The 18,815-nt window shown below is 44.5% G+C and overlaps 1 protein-coding gene across 1 annotated transcript in view; it reads right to left on the bottom strand.

The window, feature by feature from the left end:
* Nucleotides 1–17,106, bottom strand: part of MAP2K1 (mitogen-activated protein kinase kinase 1) — a 66,615-nt gene extending 49,509 nt beyond the window's left edge. The window contains exon 1 of the mRNA XM_044283155.1: nt 16,861–17,106. Coding sequence (XP_044139090.1) covers nt 16,861–16,940 — 80 coding nt within the window. The 5' untranslated portion in view covers nt 16,941–17,106. The remainder of the gene's footprint in view (nt 1–16,860) is intronic.
* Between the last annotated feature and the right edge of the window lie 1,709 nt (nt 17,107–18,815).

Here is an 18,815-nt window from a genome sequence, read left to right on the forward strand (position 1 = left end):
TTCATATGTGTCCGCATTGCTGAGAAAAATGAAGCTTCAATATATGCAAATGAGCCTCTAGGAGCAACTGGGTCATTACCATTACACCTAGAGGTTCAGATTTCTCTGCAACTGCTGCACCCTCTGCAGTTAGATTGACAGGACCAGGCAGTATAAAGATAATCACAGCTGGCTGTCAATCAAAATGGAGAGGGCGTGGCAGTTGAAGAGAGCTGAGCCTATAGGTGTAACGGCAACGCCCCCATTGCTCCTAGAGGCTCATTTGCATACATTAAGACTTCATTTTTCTCAGCACCCCCGCCGATCAGCTGATTACAAAGCGCACAGTGCAACAGAACCAGACACTGCTCCGTACACTGGCTGTGCCTGGTTACTACAGCCGACTCCTATTCACTTGCGTGGGACTAGTACAGTAACCCGCCATTGTAATATGGATGACCTACCCTACGGATAGTAGATTCCTTGAAAACCCTTTTAAGACAAAGGCCATGAAATCAACAGTGTACACAGTGCTGCCATGTATGCGAGTCCTTTGACCTGGGCAGCCCCCATGTAATTAGTGGCCCCATAAATATTCACTATATGCCTTGATTATACAGACCGGCGTTACTTCTGTCCCCAGGTGCTGCTGACAATTCGCCAAAGGAATGTTCTGGGGATTACCGGATGCCATGAACTTGTATGGTACTTCCCCGGACATTGCCGAGCTGTCTGCAAAGTATCCCCGATCGTTAACCCCTTCAGTCGATCCAAACCCGTCCTGCTGTAAAACCTTCCATCACGTTTCCCATTACATGTGATTGTGTGGGCAATGTGGGTACAGCGTGGGTAGCTTCAGCTTGTCAATCTGCACACACGCAACTCGCTCTATTAACTCTTGCTGTGCCTGCACCCTGAAGAAAGAAGGAGCCACACAAATGAAACTTTCTATTGTATTTCCCCTTTTCATCCTGAGATTAGGTGACATTAAGGTATTGCTCCATCTCAAGCTAAACCTGGGCTGATTTCCTGCTCGTAAAGACAATTTTAGGAGATCCTTGCTCCGGTGTATAGACATCGTAGTGTTAATGGGTTCTGTAGGAGGAAAGGCATTTCAAGAGTAGTATTTATAAGGATTCGGCTCGTTTCCAATGCCAGCGTTGCTAGGCAACATAAATAACAAGTACGTCCTTACACTACAGCCCCCCCCCCCCCCTCCCAATCAAACACACATCCCCCACGTTCTACTTCCATGGATCGAAACATACAGTCGCTCTCATGGATAATCTACTTTTCCTATCGTACAGATGCATCCAGAAAAAGCAGGCAGACGTTGCGGCAGACAATAGCACCACGGCTTTGATACATGCGCCATGTTGATAGACTTAAGGGAATGTAATTCCATGTGAAATACTGAAGGCTTCATGCACAAAAAGTCAACCAAACCTAATGCTTTAAAGCAGATCTGACAGGTTGGGATGGTTAGAACACCAAATTGGAACTGGACAATATTAGATCAGGTCATAGCAGACTCTCGGAACCCCCCTCTGGGTCAGCTGTTTGAAGGCGCTGCAAAGATTTTTTTTTTAACGTCAGCCCAGCCCAAGTGCTAAAGGGGTCTCCCGTGTATCGATGAAGGGGAGTGCGGCTGTAACATTAGGGACGCACTGCTGCTCTAACGGCAAGAACCAGCAGGAGCAGCGATCTGGCCCATTTAACCCCTTACATACTGCAGGCAATAGCGCTTGTGGCATGTAAAGTTACAGGGGGAGTGGACTCGCTCCTGTCAGCACCCCGCAAATGAGATCACGGGGTTCCAATGTCAGTGCAGGCAGCACAGTGCCTAGTGAAGGCCCCAGGCCTGCCTCTAGTGTGTCCCAGCAGGCCAAGCCTTTCTGGCACAGCCTGCTGGTAAAGGTCAGTATAGCACTGACAGTAAAATACATTGCACTACGGGAATAACGCAATGTATTTTAGAAGTAATCAAAAGATCGCCTATTATAGTCCTCTCGTCTATTATGTAATTTATTTCATATGGTGCACACCGTAATAAAACTAAAAAAATGCCCAAATTTCAGCTTTTTGCTTATTCACAAGAAAAAATGGATAAAAAGCGATCAAAAAGTGTTATATATCCCGAAATTATATCAATGAAAAAACTACAAGTTGTCCTGAAATAATCAAATAATCATCACACAACTCTGTAGAGAAAAAAAAAAAAAAAAACACACACACACACACACACACACACACACACACACGTGTTTGGTATTGGTATGAATATAAAAGTTATCATGTTTATGCCAAAATTTGAGCACCACAAAATTTATAACGCAAAAAGCTAGGGCTCATAGATGCGCCCATTGCGGATGCCGCAGACAGATCCAGATCCATTCAACTTGAAGGGGTCCGTGATCAGTCTGCACCACAAAAAAATTAAATAGAAGCGTTTAATTTTTTTGTGGTGCTGAAACATGGAGAGAAGCGCCACGGTAGCACTCCATAGTGCTTCTGTGTGGTTCCGTGCCTCCGTTCCGCACTGCACCTTCCAGATTGCAGACCCGTTCAAGTAAACGGGTCCGCATCCGTGATGCGGTGCAAAAATAGCCAGGGCCCATATATTGCGGACCCTCTGTTCGTGTGCATGAGCCCTTAAATTGGTAAGTTATGTGTACCCCAAAATAGCACTATTAAAAACTACAACTTGTCCAGTGCAAAAAACAAGCCCTCATATGGCTACATAGACAGAAAAAAAAAAAAAAAAGCTATAGCTCTTGTAGGGCATGAAATTGATAGATAATCTATGCTGAGGATAGGTCATTAAATATCAAATCGGGTTGCATCAGACTCCTGGCACCCCCGCTGATCAGCATGTTTGAGGGGGCTGCAGCGCTTGTGCTGCGTCCTCTTCCATGTTTACCTGCACACCGTATAGACTGTAGAGCCTGTCCAGGGAAATTCACTGGAATAGGAAAAGAAGCTACTATGTAAATACTGAAGAGGACACAGAACTCGCGCCGTTACCCCTTCAAACAACCTATCCCTATGGGTGCCAGGAGTCTGACCCCCACCGATCTGATAATGATGACCTACCTTGAGGTTATCATTATTAGTGGCTTCATAGCTGTAAGGCTACATTCACACGTCAGTATTTTTCTATAATCCGAATTTCGGTCCGTTTTTTGCGGATCCGTTGTTCCTGAAAATGTTTCCGTATGTCATCCGTTTTTTGCGGATCCGCAAAAAACGGAAACATGTATACATTTCAATAATCAAATAAAGTTGTTTGGATTTCTTTGAAAAAATAAAAAAATTTAAAAAAAAATTTAAAAAAAATTGCTATGTGTTTCCAGGAACGGATTCCGCAAAAAACGGAAGACATACGGAATGACATCCGAATGTCTTCCGTTTTTTTGCGGAACCATTGACTTTGCATTGTACCAGGATCCGATTTTTCAGGAACATAATAGGACATGTTTTATATTTAAACGGACATGCGGAACGAAACAACGGAAACGTGCTGTCCGATTTTTTCCAGGACCCATTGAAAATGAATGGGTCCTGATCTGGTCCTGATCTGTTCCGCAAAAAACGGAACAGATCAGGAAAGAAAAAACGGACGTGTGAATGGACCCTAAGTCTGCAGTATCCATGGGCTCTCCACCCCCTCACCTATGACTGGAGGCACCCATGTATGTATCACCTGTTAATCACCCATGAAAGGCCATGCAGAGGCACTAGGCTCATGAGCACACCACCCTAATTCTGCATACCCGCCCCCCATCGGACCCCTACTGCATATAGAAGTAGGGGTCAGATGGAATAAAGTACACCTACAGGACCCAACTACACAGTGTTCTGTCTGTGACCTGTTACCATGGAGACACACAGATCTGCAGGCAAACAAAAGATTTTTTATTATCTGTATAGTGGTTTCAGTTTTCATTTCAGATCCATACACGGCCACAGCTTTCAAGCATGCAACTGCAGAATCCTTTTTGGTAGCTTAATCCCCTGTACAATCAGCAGGACGGGTGCTCATAGGAATACACGCTACAGAGACATCTTCATAATAATAATAATTAGATGTCATTTAATTAGATAGTAGCCGAATCTTCTAGACCCGCCCTCTCAGCTGTTCAGCATCCACAGGGACCCATAAAGATGGAAACGCAGGTGCTAGGTATGGAAGAAACAGATAAAAGGAGGTCCTTAGTGAATCACATGTACGTGCATTCACTTTGTGAATTCGGGCTCATGCACATGACCATTGCCCATTTTGCAGTCTGCAAATTGCGTATCTGGAAAACACGGATTCCAGCCACGTGCGTTCCAAATTTTGCAGAACAGAACAGCTGAGCCATAATAGAACAGTCCTATCCTTGTCCGTAATACGGACAAGAATAGGACATGGTCTATATTTTTGCAGGCGCCACATAACGGACATAAGGATGCGGACAGCACACGGAGTGCTGTCTGCATCTTTTGCGGCCCAATTGAAGTAAATGAGTCCACATGAGACCCGCAAAAAATACGTTTGTGTGCGTGAGCCCTTGCTTGCTAAATATTTCACTTAAAAGGGAAGCTACTGTAAAAATGTTACCACATAATCAGCAGTTTATATGAGATTACTTTTCTATATAATTTTTAATTTTTTTGTAAAAAACAAAACAAAAACACAAAAACAAACAGGTGCATCATTTCCTGGATATCATTTTTGGAAGTCATTCCACTTCCTTTCCTGGTTCTTCCTCCTTTGTTTGGACTTTTAGCACGGCAATCAGCCTCGCTTGACTTGCTCAGGGTTCATGCACACAACCGTTCTGTTATTCCACATCCAATTCACATTTTTGGGGGTCAGATGTTGTCCACATTAGAATGTTCGTTCTGCGGCACCCGCCAAAAAATTAATAGAACAAGTTTTATTCTACACTCACAGAATAAAACCAAAATTCTTTATTTAATCCAGTTAAAACAACCAGTACCTGGTACTGGTAGCTTATGGTTAAATACATTGTACAAGCACGACCACCGATACTGGATTGCAGGGTGGTTACAAATCCTGGAAACGAGCAGTGATGTGAAGGAAAAATTATTCTAGCCAGCAAAGGAGGTAATATAGACAATCACAATACATTAGTAAGTGCCTTGTATTAATGCGGCTCTGTTACCTGGATCAACCCTATTAAACCAGACATACTGCCTGGTACGGCTCATCATGACATATGATTAAAACGATACCTTTCTTTTGTCTGTATGCAAAACAGCTGCAGAGATATATTATATATATATTTTTTTATATATATATATATATATATATATATTATATATGCAAATAAGCATGTTTAAGCACCAGGAGGCGGGGCTGAACCCTTTGCGCACTGCTACGTAGCGCCCCCTATGTTCTGCTCACTCCACCCTCCTCTTGATTGACAGGGCTAGACATTCACATGCCGTGAGCAGAGCTGTGTCCTATAGCATGTACATATCATATACACCATGTACTATAGCCTCACCACACTGAGATCTGCCCAGAACGCTAATCTACATATTACCGCTTTATTCACAGGAACAATATGTGATTAGAAAGACATCAGTAATGTGTGTCCGCTTATAAGCATTGAAAAGACAGTAAGGCTTCTTTCACACGAGCGTGACGGATTGGTTTCGGAGGAGCGTCAGTGAAACTCGCACCATTTTGCAAGCAAGTTCAGTCAGTTTTTTCCGTGCGGGTGCAATGCGTTTTTCACACGCGAGATAAAAAACACTGAAGGTTTACAAACAACATCTCTTCGCAACCATCAGTGAAAGAAGCATTGCATCCGCACTTGCTTCCGGATGCAATGCGTTTTACACTCATTTAACCCGTTTTACACTCATTTTCTCTCATTTAACCCATAATAAATAATATATAATCACATAACAATAAAAAGCCTTACTATATAGAGAACAGGTTTTATTTTTGTGCTCAGCAACCTGAGACTAGGGCTGCAGTTAACGATTATTTTAGAAATTGAGTATTCTATTGATTTTTTACGATTAATCGAGTAATTAATAAGAAAACATGAATGAATAGACTGTTTTCCTTTATAAAAACTCAGACCCCCTGCCATCAGTCCCCAACACCCTTCCCCCCCTGTGCAATCAGCCCAAGTGCATCAGTTCCCCCAGTGCCATCAGCTCCACTATCCCCCAGTGCCTTCAGCTCTTCCTCACCCCAGTGCCATCAGCTGCCCCCTCAGTGCCACCAGCTTGCGCCCGCAATTTTCCCCCCAGTGCCACCCCCTCCTAGCCATGTCCCCAGCAACAGTACTTACCTTTCCTGTAGGGGCGCAGCTCCACAGCTCCTCCATCTTCTTCTCTGTGTGCTGCACTGAGATCCTGACGTCACACAGCGTTGGGTCATAGTGCGCGCTTACGTAGGAAGGAAGAAAGTGCAGCGTGGTGTGGGCCGACGGGTGACCACGGAGCGGTAAGTAATAGCAAGCGCTTCACTCCCGCTCAGTGGTCACATCACACAAACGAATCCTCGATGCAAAAAGTTTGCATCGAGATTTTTTTGTGTCTAATTACTTGATTAAATCGAGCAATCGTATTAGCCCTACCTGAGACCTCTTACTAGTTTACTCATAAGCATAATATAGGATTATAAAGAAAACAGCAATATTTTATTAGCTTTTTAAAGGGGTTCATGATTGCTACATTAGAAATATCAATATGAATTGAAGCATATTATAATAACCAATCCAGTTAAGGACTCAGGCACACGACTATATTTTCAGACTGCGTCCAATCTGTATTTTTGTGGATCACACGCGGACCCATTCATTTGTATGGAGCCCAAAAAAAAAAAAAATGCGTATACTGTCCGCATCCGTGCCCCAAGTTATACAACTTGTCCATTTTGAGGACAAAAATAGGCATTTTGACAATGGGGCCCCGTGAAAAGTGCGGATTTACAAACTGCAAACTGGATACTGCTGTGTGAATGTAGGCAAACAGTAACATTTTAATAATTCATCATTTGATTTTACTCCTCCTAATTACTTATTTGTAGAAAAGACTGCAGTCACTTGTACTAAGTGGATCAATAATATTCCTTCGGAGACTTTGAAGCAAGGCAGCATTCTTTATACAGGGGACTTCATATGTCAAAATGGTTTCTGAAAAAAATAGTACTTATTCTTCATACATGAGACCTAAGGAGATATAGTCAAAAAAGGGGGTCAGCGAAAAAGTCTAGCCACCTGACTGGACACCACAGAATAGCTACTATAGCATTAGTTGCTAAAAAAAAAAGTTAAAGGGGTTGTCCAGGATTAGAAAACCATGGCTGCTTTAGGCCTCTTGCACACGACCGTATGTATTTTGGGGTCCGCAAAAAATACGGATGACGTCCGTGTGCATTCCATATTTTGTGGAACGGAACAGCTGGCCCCTAATAGAACAGTCCTATCCTTGTCTGTAATGCGGACAATAATAGGGCAGGTTCTATCTTTTAGTGCAGTGGTCAGCAAACTGCGGCTCTAGAGCCACATGCGGCTTTAGCCCCCTGATATTGGCTCTTCCAGGTGTGGGCTCACATGTACAGTGCAATAGCATTTTCGTTGCCCGTAGCAAAAATAGGCAGGAGGGTGAAGTCCAGGAAGCGGTGAAGGCTCTGTACTCACCGCTTCCTGGTCCTCGGTTGTAGGCTGTGCAGGGCTGCGCACAGTGTGAGCCGCTCTGTGACGTCATGCTGTGAACGCCAGTTCACAGCACAGCTGACAGCAGGAGGAACACAGAGCGCGGGTGGTGAGGAGCAGCGGCATCCAGGAGCCGGAGTGGTAAGTGCTTTTTTATTTGATTAAACTTGGGGCTGATCTGATGCAATGGGGTGATGAGAATCATAATGGGGGATATGAGAGGCATCATGGATGATAATGGGGATGATGAGAGGCATGGGGCTCTTATTTGAGGTCTGATTGAGGGGGGTCATTTACTTTGGGGTCTGAGCTGACGTCTGATCTCAGGGCGGTCTTATTAACATTGGGGTTCTGATTAGTGGTCGGACCTGAGGTGTAATTAAAAATATTGTTTTCCATATTGTCCGCCTCTAAAACCTACGTGCGTCTTATAGGGTGAAATGTTGTGGAGTGAAAGAAGATCTAGTGTCGAGGATTGAGAAAGGTATGTTCAGATGGTTAGGAATACCCTTATGAAGTAAATAACAATGTACCTTCCTATATATTTGAAGTTTAAAAAATTTGGCTCTCAAAAAAAAAAATTACATCGCTGTTTTGTCGATATTTGGCTCATTTTACTAATAAGTTTGCCCACCACTGTTTTAGTGGAACGGAATGCACACAGAGTACATTCAGTTTTTTTGGCGGAACCATTGAAATGAATGGTTTCGCATACCGACCGCAAAAAAAAAAAAAAAAAAAAAAAAAAAAAAAAAAAGACACGGAAAGAAAATACGTTCATGTGAAAGAGGCCTGAACTGAACCACACCTGTCCACGGGCTGTGCCTGGGTATTGCAGCTCAGCTGCACTGAAGTGAATGGGGATGAGCTGCAATGCCACATAGAACCTGTGGTCAGGTGTGGTGCCTGGACAACCCCTTTAATGTTGTCTATGACAGAAAGGAGTTAGTACACGCAGAGCATTGTAGATTGCTGTGCATGATACTAAGGAGCTTCAGGCTGGTCAGGGTCCACAATGTAAAGCACCTACAGTATCTCACAAAAGGGAGTCCACCCCTCACATTTCTGTAAATATTTTATATCTTTTCATGGGACACTGAAGATCTGACACTTTAATACAATGTACAGTAGTCCGTGTGCAGCTTTTATTAAAGTGTAAATTTGCTGTGCTCTCAAAATAAGGCCACTTTCACATCTGCGTTTTCAATTCTGCTATTCAGATCCGTCATAGGATCTCAATAGCGGAAGAAAACGCTTCAGTTTTATCCCCATTCATTGTCAATGGAGACAAAACTGAACAAAACTGAGTGCACCAAAATGTATTCCGTTACGTTTGGTTGCGCCCCCATCGCGGACAGAAAAACTCTGCAAGCAGTGTTTTTCTGTCCACGATGTGGTGCGGAGCAAGACGGATCCGTCCTGACACACAATGCAAGTCAATGGTAACGGATCCATTTTCTCTGACAATAGAAAATGGATCCATTCCCCATTGACTTTTAATGGTGTTCAAGACGGATCAATGGCTATAAAAAGACATAATACCACCGCATCCATGCGGTGGTATTATTATTGTAACAGAAGCGTTTTTTGCAAATCCATGACTGATCCGCAAAAAATGCTGATGTGAAAGTAGCCTAAGGCCTCTTTCACACTGGCGTGTGCGCCCCGTTGCCGTACTGCCGACCACATTTGAGGATCCGCAATACACGGGTGCCGTTCCATGGGCATTCCGCATCATGGATGCAGACTCGTTAACTTGAATAGGTCCGCAAATCCTGAGATGCGGAACGGAACCACTACGGAGTGCTTCCGTGGGGTTTCGTCCCGTACTTCCGTTCCGCAAAAAGATAAAACATGTCCTATCTTTTTGCGGAACGGCCGGATCGCGGACCCATTCAAGTGAATGGGTCCGCGATCCGCTGCAGCTGCCCCACGGACTGTGCTCGTGTATTACGGGCCGCACACGCCAGTGTGAAAGAGGCCTAACTTAACACACAGCCACTGGCAACAAAAGTGAGTACACCTCTAAGTGAAAATGGCCAAATTTTGCCCAAAGTGTCAACATTTTGTGTGGCCACCATTATTTTCCAGCACTGCCTTAACTCTCTTGGGCATGGAGTTCACTAGAGCCTCACAGGTCTCCACTGGAATCCTCTTCCTCTCCTCCATGACGACATCACGGAGCTGGTGGATGTTAGAGACCTTGCGCTCCTCCACCTTCTGTTTAAGGATGCCCTACAGATGCTCAATATGGTTTAGGTCTGGAGACATGCTTGGCCAGTCCAGCACCTTTAGGGCTCATGCACACAACCGTTGTCGATTTGCGGTCTGTTTTTCACGGATCTGTTGTTCCGTATCAAAGTATTTTTTTCTCTGATTTAAGTCCTCTTCCGTTCCGTTATTTCACAAAACATATCCGTATGGATTCCTTATGCAATCTGTTTTTCTGAGGATTGGAAACGGAAAACAGTAACTTAAAATCACCAAACACATGAGCAATATGGGCTGGGCATAGCATTTCTACAGTATGGATCCGCAAAACACGGATGACATACGGATGTGTTCCGTATTTTTTGCTGAACCATTGACTTGAATGGGGCCCTCGGACTGTGATTTCCGAACAATAATAGAACATGCACTACTTTTTTGTGGAACGGAAATACGGAAACAGAATGCATACGAAGTACCTTCTGTTGTTTTTGCAGACCCATTGAAGTAAATGGTTCTGCATACGGCACGCAAAAAAACGGAACATAAACTGAAAGAAAATACTTTTGTGTGCATGAGCCCTTACCCTCAGTTTCTTTATAACAAGGCAGTGGTCGTCTTGGAGGTGTTTTGGGGTCGGTATCATGTTGGAATACTGCCCTCCGGCCCAGTTTCGGGAGGGAGGGGAATCATGCTCTGCCTCAGTATGTCACAGTACATGTTGGCATTCATGGTTACGTCAATGGACTGTGGCTCCCCGCAGCCGGCAGCACTCATGCAGCCCCAAACCACGACACTCCCGCCACTATGCTTGACTGTAGGCAAGACACATTTGTCTTTGTAATCCTCACCCGGTCGCTGCCACACACGCTTGACACCATCTGAACCAAATACGTTTATCTTGGTCTCATCAGACCACAGGATGTGGTTCCAGTAATCCATGTCCTTAGTCTGCTTGTCTTCAGCAAACTGTTTGAGGGCTTTCTTGTGCATCATCTTTAGCAGAGGCTTCCTTCTGGGACGACAGCCATGCAGACCATTGATGCGGTGTGCAGTGTATGGTCTGAGCACTGACAGGCTGACCCCCCCCTGTAACCTCTGCAGCAATGCTGGCAGCACTCATACGTCTATTTGGAAAAGACAACCTCTGGATATGACGTGGAGCACGTGCACGCAACTTCTTTGTTCGGCCATGGCGAGGCCTGTTCTGAGTGGAACCCGTCTTGTTAAACCGCTGTATGGTCTTGGCCACCGTGCCGCAGCTCAATTTCAGGGTGTTGGCAATCTTCTTATAGCCTAGGCCAGGGATGCCAACCTGCGGCAAAACTACAACTCCCAGCATGCCCGGACAGCCTACAGCAGGGCATGGTGGAAGTTGTATTTTTTACAACAGCTGGAGGGCCGCAGGTTGAGCATCCCTGGCCTATGCTATCTTTATGTAGAGCAACAATTCCTTTTTTTAAGATCCTTAGAGAGTTCTTTGCCATGAGGTGCCATGTTGAACTTCCAGTGACCAGTATGAGAGAATGTGAGAGCGATAACACCAAATGTAACATACCTGCTCCCTAGTCATACCCAAGACCTTGTAACCCTAATGAGTCACATGACACCGGGGAGGAAAAATGGGTAACTGGGCACAAATTGGCTATTTTCACTTAGGGGTGTACTCACTTTTGTTGCCAGAGGTTTACACATTAATAGCTGTGATGAGTTATTTTGAGGGCACACCAGATATACACCGCTATACAAGCTGTACACGGACTACTGTACATTGTATCAAAGTGTCAGATCTTCAGTGTTGTCCCAGGGAAAGATAATAAAATATTTACAGAAATGTAATGGGGTGGACTTACTTTTCTGAGATACTGTAAATATTTATTATTATTTTTTTTTTTTAACATGTAGGCATGTGAAGGTTGGTGGCACTATATATGCTGAGGCCAATATGGAGCCAAATATTTATACTGGAAGTCACTATGGGGGACATTATATACAGTGCATTTGTAAAGTCTTCAGACCCTTTCACTTTTTGTTATGTGCTAAAATGAAAAAATAAAAAAATAAATACAATTTCAGGCTTTCCGCATCATTCTGCCCTCAATACCCCATAATGAGAAAGTGAAAACAGAATGTTAGAAATCTTTGCTAATTTATTGAAAAGGAAAAACTATTGTATTGACATAAGAATTCAGACCCTGGGCCTCCACACAATCCTGTCTGAGCTCTACAGGCAGTTCTTTTCTTCTTATGAGACAATAAAATAATATAAACTGCCCCTTGTACATTATATATAATATTTATAGTCGTAGGTGCCCAATTGTGAAGGGGGTAGATATTCACATACAGTCTAGTTGCGTTTTTGGTTGGACCGCGCTGCCTCTAAAAGTCCCGGAAGAAGTTCATCAAGTCAGAGCCATTCGAACTAATGGACAAGGGTAAACACTGAAAGCCACCTTCACTCCTATACGTGCTTCTGTGGAAAACCAAAGATCGCAGCAATAGTGAAGCACAGTCACCAAGGGTCAAATGCAAAAGGGGTTTAATATACTCACAATATTTCAATGAGATGAAAGCAGTGTATACAAAAGATCAAACACCGGGTTTCGCGCAAAGCTTTGTCAGGGTTTGGTTTTCGTTCTGATATGCATTGCCAGCTGTGAGACTTTATATAGACAGGGCTGTGCCTTTCCAAATCATGTCCAATCAACTGAATTTACCGCATGTGGACTCTAATCAAGGTGTAGAAACATCACAGAGATGAGCAAGAGAAATGGAAGCCCCCCCAGAGTTAAATTTCACGTGTCAGAGCAAAGGGTCTGAATACTTATGTCCATGTGAAATGTTAGTTTTACCTTTTTAATAAATTTGTAAACATTTCTAACATTTTGTTTGGACATTTAAAAAAAATAAAAAAATAAAAAAAAGACAGTTTTTCATAACCATTTTGCATCAGTGTGCGCATCCTTTTTCTCACCGCCTTTCAGCTATTTTGCATCAGTTGTCAACGGACATTAAAAACCAGATGTAGATCAATTGGGGTATGTTTACGTCCCAACCCCTGCAGTGCCCTCAGTATATTTTATGCCCCCCCCCCCCCTGGACATTAAATGCCCACCATAGTGTACCCCACCTCAGAATAAATAAATAAAAAATAAAAAATAAATTATATAATAATCACCAGCAGCACCATTGGAAAAAAAAAGGGGGAAACGGGAGCAGAGCCCAAGTATGGGAATAGGTGCTTATCCACTAGTATAAAAGGAAAAATTGGACTGCACTCCTGTAGACTTTCAAAATTTTCAGTGAAGAAACTTTATTCACCCATAAAGTTTCGGCTCATACATAAGCCTCTCTCAAGACTTGAGAAAGGCTCATGTATAAGCCGAAACGTCGCAGATAGGAGTGCAGTCCTATATATATTGTCCACAAATTCAGAAATACCTCATTCATTTAAATGTGGTAGAACACTCGTTCCTCACTGGAGGCAGCAGGGCCTGTGCTCCGAGCATGATGACGTCACATCATGTGACATCAATACGCTTGGAGCATCAGGTCCTAAAGCCTATAGCGGGGAGTGAGTCTTCCCATGCTAGCAAGTGGATCAGTTTTATTATTTTTTTTTTAAACTTTTAACCCCTGAATGGACTCCTGTCTAAACAACTGTTAAAAACTGTCCCATTGACTTCAATGGGATCCGTCTGGCTGTGAAAACAGCCAAAAATAGGACAGGTCTTATTTAAAAAAAAAAAAAAAAAACACACACATGTGAATGGTTCTATTCAATTGGTTCTTTAAATGGCTGTGAATGTAGCCTACAGGTACGGCTGATCACATTCATTGTGTGAAAGCATTGCTGATGTGGTCACCAGAATCATTGTTTCTGGGCAGCAGATCACCCTGTGTAACCAACGATTCTCTAGGAGGACAAGCGATCACACCAGCGATCCCTCATCCCTATATACATAGGACGTGACTTTTGCTCTCACCTCCTCTGAGAAGCAGGCAATTATCGTTAACAAATGCTCCCGATATCGGCCTGTGGTGTAGGCCTATACAGAAAAGGCTGTCAATCATCCTCTGTGGGCGGGGTAATCAGGACTCCCACCGTCTCTTCGAGGAGTCCTGTGAGGATTTACTCTGCTTTCTACTCAACTGTACATCACAGAGCTCCCTCTTTCATATCCCCGACTGCTTTAACATGCGGTTGCCAGATGCTAAAGGACACCTTCAGAGGTCTTGTGGAGTCCATGCCTCGACGGGTCACAGCTATGTAGGAGTCCAGCTGATTTTAATGTTATGGCTGATCAGCGTATAAATACCTTACAGTGTATAATGCATCATAGGTATTGTTACCATACATTTCCAATACTTGAAAATGTAGCAAAAATGTTTTATACGTATGTCACATAAAGGCGCAGCTAGTTTTTTCTTGTTTTTTTTTTCAAATTTATCAGAAGATAAAAACGCTCTCTGCCTTTGGCACCAATATACATGGTCGAGTAACATTATTCTGACCACCAGCTAATACTCAGAGTGATCGTTGTGTGCAGCACGGACAGCAGCTAGACGGGTCAAGAAGGTCCTGGTATCTTGAGCGAGGTTTACTGCAGTGCACCCACACCTGAGGAAGGTGTGCGGAGGAGAATTCATAGAGCAAACAAAGATCGAGGTGGTCCCACACATGCTCAACTGGGTTCAAATCTGGGGAATTAGGGGCCAGGGTTTTACGTGGATGTCTTGGTCATGCTCTTCCAGCCAATTTCAGACATTTCTAGATGCCGTGTGACATGTCGTGTTGTCTTGCTGGAGGATCCCATCCACCACAGGGAAGATCATTAGCATGTAAGGGTGTACATGATCTGCAAGGATGGGCTTAAACTCAAATCTGTTGAAAGCACCTGCCACATGGATGAGTGGGTCCAAAGAATGCCATGAAACCATTCCCCAGACCATAACGCTGCCACCACCAGCTTGTGTTCTTCCTGTAACGGTTGTAGGGCGTTTCTTCTCCCGTGTATCTCGCCTGACATGCCAACATCTAGCCGTTCCATGAAGTAGACAAAAAAAAAAAAAAAAAAACTCATCAGAAAAGGCAGCCCTTTGTCAATTAAGCAGAGGTCCAATTCTGATATTGCCTCAAAATGTAAGCCTTTTCTGCCGATAGAACTTCTTTCACAGAGGTGCAGTGACCATCCGTCTGCTTCTGAGAACCATACGCAGCAGGATCCGCTGCACTGTTGTTTTAGACACACGTCTGTTTAGCCCCCCGATTCGTTTTGGTCGCGAGTTGCTCCACTGAAGAAGTCGCTCCGCCCTCGCGCACCTTCATAGCGGATGTTCACCTCACATATCAGTGACACGTGGTGCGCCGCAGGGTCCACGTCACTTATTCACACTGGTGCCACTTGTCCACTCATGATACACCTTCACCACAGCAGCACGAGAACAGTTCTGCATCCTCGCCCCAAAAGCAAGTAATCATCCCTTTTTACTACTCTGAAAAATCATCCCTTTTACTCATGACAGCGACGAGGAATTTGTGCGCAGACAGCCTATAACACCCCTTATATACCCACGAGCCAGCTCACCACCCCTTATATACCCACCGAGCCAGCTCACCACCCCTTATTACCCACCGAGCCAGCTCACCACCCCTTATTTACCCACCGAGCCAGCTCACCACCCCTTATTTACCCACCGAGCCAGCTCACCACCCCTTATTTACCCACCGAGCCAGCTCACCACCCCTTATTTACCCACCGAGCCAGCTCACCACCCCTTATTTACCCACCGAGCCAGCTCACCACCCCTTATTTACCCACCGAGCCAGCTCACAACACGCCACTTCCTTTATGAGCTACGCGCTGCCGCCATTGAAATTAGGAAGTAGTCATAAGGTGACCTGACTGTGTGGGTGTCATTTCTCCTAATGTACACAGTTAGCCGGTAACCTGATCGCTTCACTGGTAAACTAGGATGACACACAGCGTGGATTCTTGCTGGCACCGGGCAGGATACCAACCCTCAGCCCCCTCACACATTCATTTCAGCCTAAAGACTTGTGCTGGCATGACAAGCCAGACCCTTCTCTTTCCTATAGAGGAAGCGATCTGACAGTACTAGGGGGGGTGGAGACCCCCGTCAGGTGTCCACCATAACAAAGATGGCGATGGAGGGTCCTAGCTGAGCATGTCTGGACACTTACAGGCCTGGAATGGAGACTCGCTGCAGGAGGAGGAGGAGGAGGAAAGCTGCACTCTGCACATTCTTGTCCTAGGGCTTGCTCACTCCACACCTTCCCAGCCAGACACACCCAGACCGAAGGGAGCACCCGTTATACCAGGCACCCGAACACCCAGCGCTGCCTCCCTCATCACTTTCTGCATTGTATTCTCTCTGTAGATATAGGTGTCAATATTATATAAGAACCAAGACGCAGCCCATGGCATAACGGAGGCACCATACTCTAACGCACATAAATCAACAGAAACCCCTTAAATGAGGGTCTCTTTAAAATGCCCCCAAAAATATATATATTTTAGTGTCTCCACCTCTCTGGTCAGACTCTTCGGTGTTACATTTCTAATGAATGGGGAAGACTCAATGGAAGTTGGAGCATTAGGAGAGAAGAGCATGGTGTACTGTGCCATTCACCCCCCGAGGGGCAGTTTACAGGGTTCAGTTGCCCCCATTAGTTCTGGGGTATGGCGAGTGGCACAGTGAGTATTTGGGTGGCATCAGCTTGCAATGCCCAGTAGCATACAGTGGGGCAGCAGGGGGATACCAGCAGAGCCTGGCAGAGAGCTGGCACTGCCCTGCATCAGGGAGTGACAGGGGGACCTGTGCATCAAGTGTCTCTCCCGTCCACTGGAGGAAAAGTCTCAGCACTGGAGAAGGCAGGAAATGACTGGTAGGAGCCTGCCTCATAGGTAGCCGGGGGGCCACCACCGCAGGGGCCCCGCCTCCATCACCCCCCGCGGTCACTTACTCTGCAGACGGGGTCCCGTTCACAGTGGTCCCATCAGGGGTGGGGTTGAGCTGGATGGGTCCGGGCTTCCTTTTGGGCATGTTTTGCCTGGGCTTGGCCGCGTGCTCCACAGCTGTAGGTCGGTGTGGCTGTCCCCGTGCCTCGGCTGTTACTCTCTCCGATCTCAGGCGGGTGGAATGAGTGCGTTACCTTCAGCCCTGCTATCAGCAGCAGCAGCCAATGGGAGGAGACCACCGACAGACAGAGGGACCGCGGAAACACGTCATGCCGGAGTACAGGAGAGCAGCAGCGCCACCTGGTGCCACAGGAGAGAGGCGCAGCTGGACGCTCATTTCTGAGACGGTTCTGTAGGAAAATATAAGCCTGCGGTTTCCTTCAAAACAGCTTTCTAATGGCGTGTGTGGTTTTTAAAAGACGTCTATCATTTAGCGATGCCAGTCCTCATAGGAAGTGTAATCAGTACTGGAATTCCCATTTTTGTTTACCACCTCAATGTTTTATAACCTGTCACTGGGACATGTAATGAATGGGATATAAATCACTGAACACAAAGGGGGTCTGAGTTCTAGGGCTGATCTCTGGGGTTAGATTTAGGCTAGTTTGGATGGTGCCACAAACATGACCTTTAGGCTGTGTTCACATGGTGGGCTCTGCTGTGGTTCTCACTTTACGGGCTCGTGCACACGACCGTATGTATTTTGCGGTCCGCAAAAAATACAGATGACGTCCATGTGCATTCTGTATTTTGCAGAACGGAGCAGCTGGCCCCTAATAGAACAGTACTATCCTTATCCGTAATGCGGACAATAATAGAACATGTTCTATTTTTTTGCAGAACAGACATACGGAAACGGAATGCACACGGAGTAACTTCCGTTATTTTTTGCGGACCTACTGAAATGAATGCATATGGTCCGCAAAAAATAAATTAAAAAAACGGTACGCACAGGGAAAGAAAATACATTTGTGTGCATGAGCCCGAAAGGACATCTGTCAGCAGTTTTGTATTTATGAAACTGGCTATATAATTATATACAGGGGATGCCCAGGTTATACCAGTATGCTCCATATCACTATATATAAGTAGGTGTATAATGTATACCAGCTGTACATATATAATTATATACACGAGATGCCCAGGTTATACCAGCATGGTCCATATCACTATACACAAGAAGATGTATAACTTATACCAGCTGTACATATATAATTATATACAGGAGATGCCCAGGTTATACCAGCATGCTCCATATCACTATATACAAGAAGATGTATAACGTATACCAGCTGTACATATATAATTATATACAGGGGATGCCCAGGTTATACCAGCATGCTCCATATCACTATATACAAGAAGATGTATAACGTATACCAGCTGTACATATATAATTATATACACGAGATGCCCAGGTTATACCAACATGGTCCATATCACTATACTCAAGAAGATGTATAACGTATACCAGCTGTACATATATAATTATATACACGAGATGCCCAGGTTATACCAGCATGGTCCATATCACTATATACAAGAAGATGTATAACGTATACCAGCTGTACATATATAATTATATACACGAGATGCCCAGGTTATACCAGCATGGTCCATATCACTATATACAAGAAGATGTATAACTTATACCAGCTGTACATATAGAATTATATACAGGAGATGCCCAGGTTATACCAGCATGGTCCATATCACTATATACAAGAAGATGTATAACTTATACCAACTGTACATATATAATTATATACAGGTGATGCCCAGGTTATACCAGCATGCTCCATATCACTATATACAAGAAGATGTATAACGTATACAAGCTGTACATATATAATTATATACAGGAGATACCCAGGTTATACCAGCATGCTCCATATCACTATACACAAGAAGATGTATAACGTATACCAGCTGTACATATATAATTATATACACGAGATGC

Source organism: Bufo gargarizans, chromosome 2 (assembly GCF_014858855.1).
Source record: "Bufo gargarizans isolate SCDJY-AF-19 chromosome 2, ASM1485885v1, whole genome shotgun sequence".
NCBI classification, from domain to species: Eukaryota; Metazoa; Chordata; class Amphibia; order Anura; family Bufonidae; genus Bufo; species Bufo gargarizans.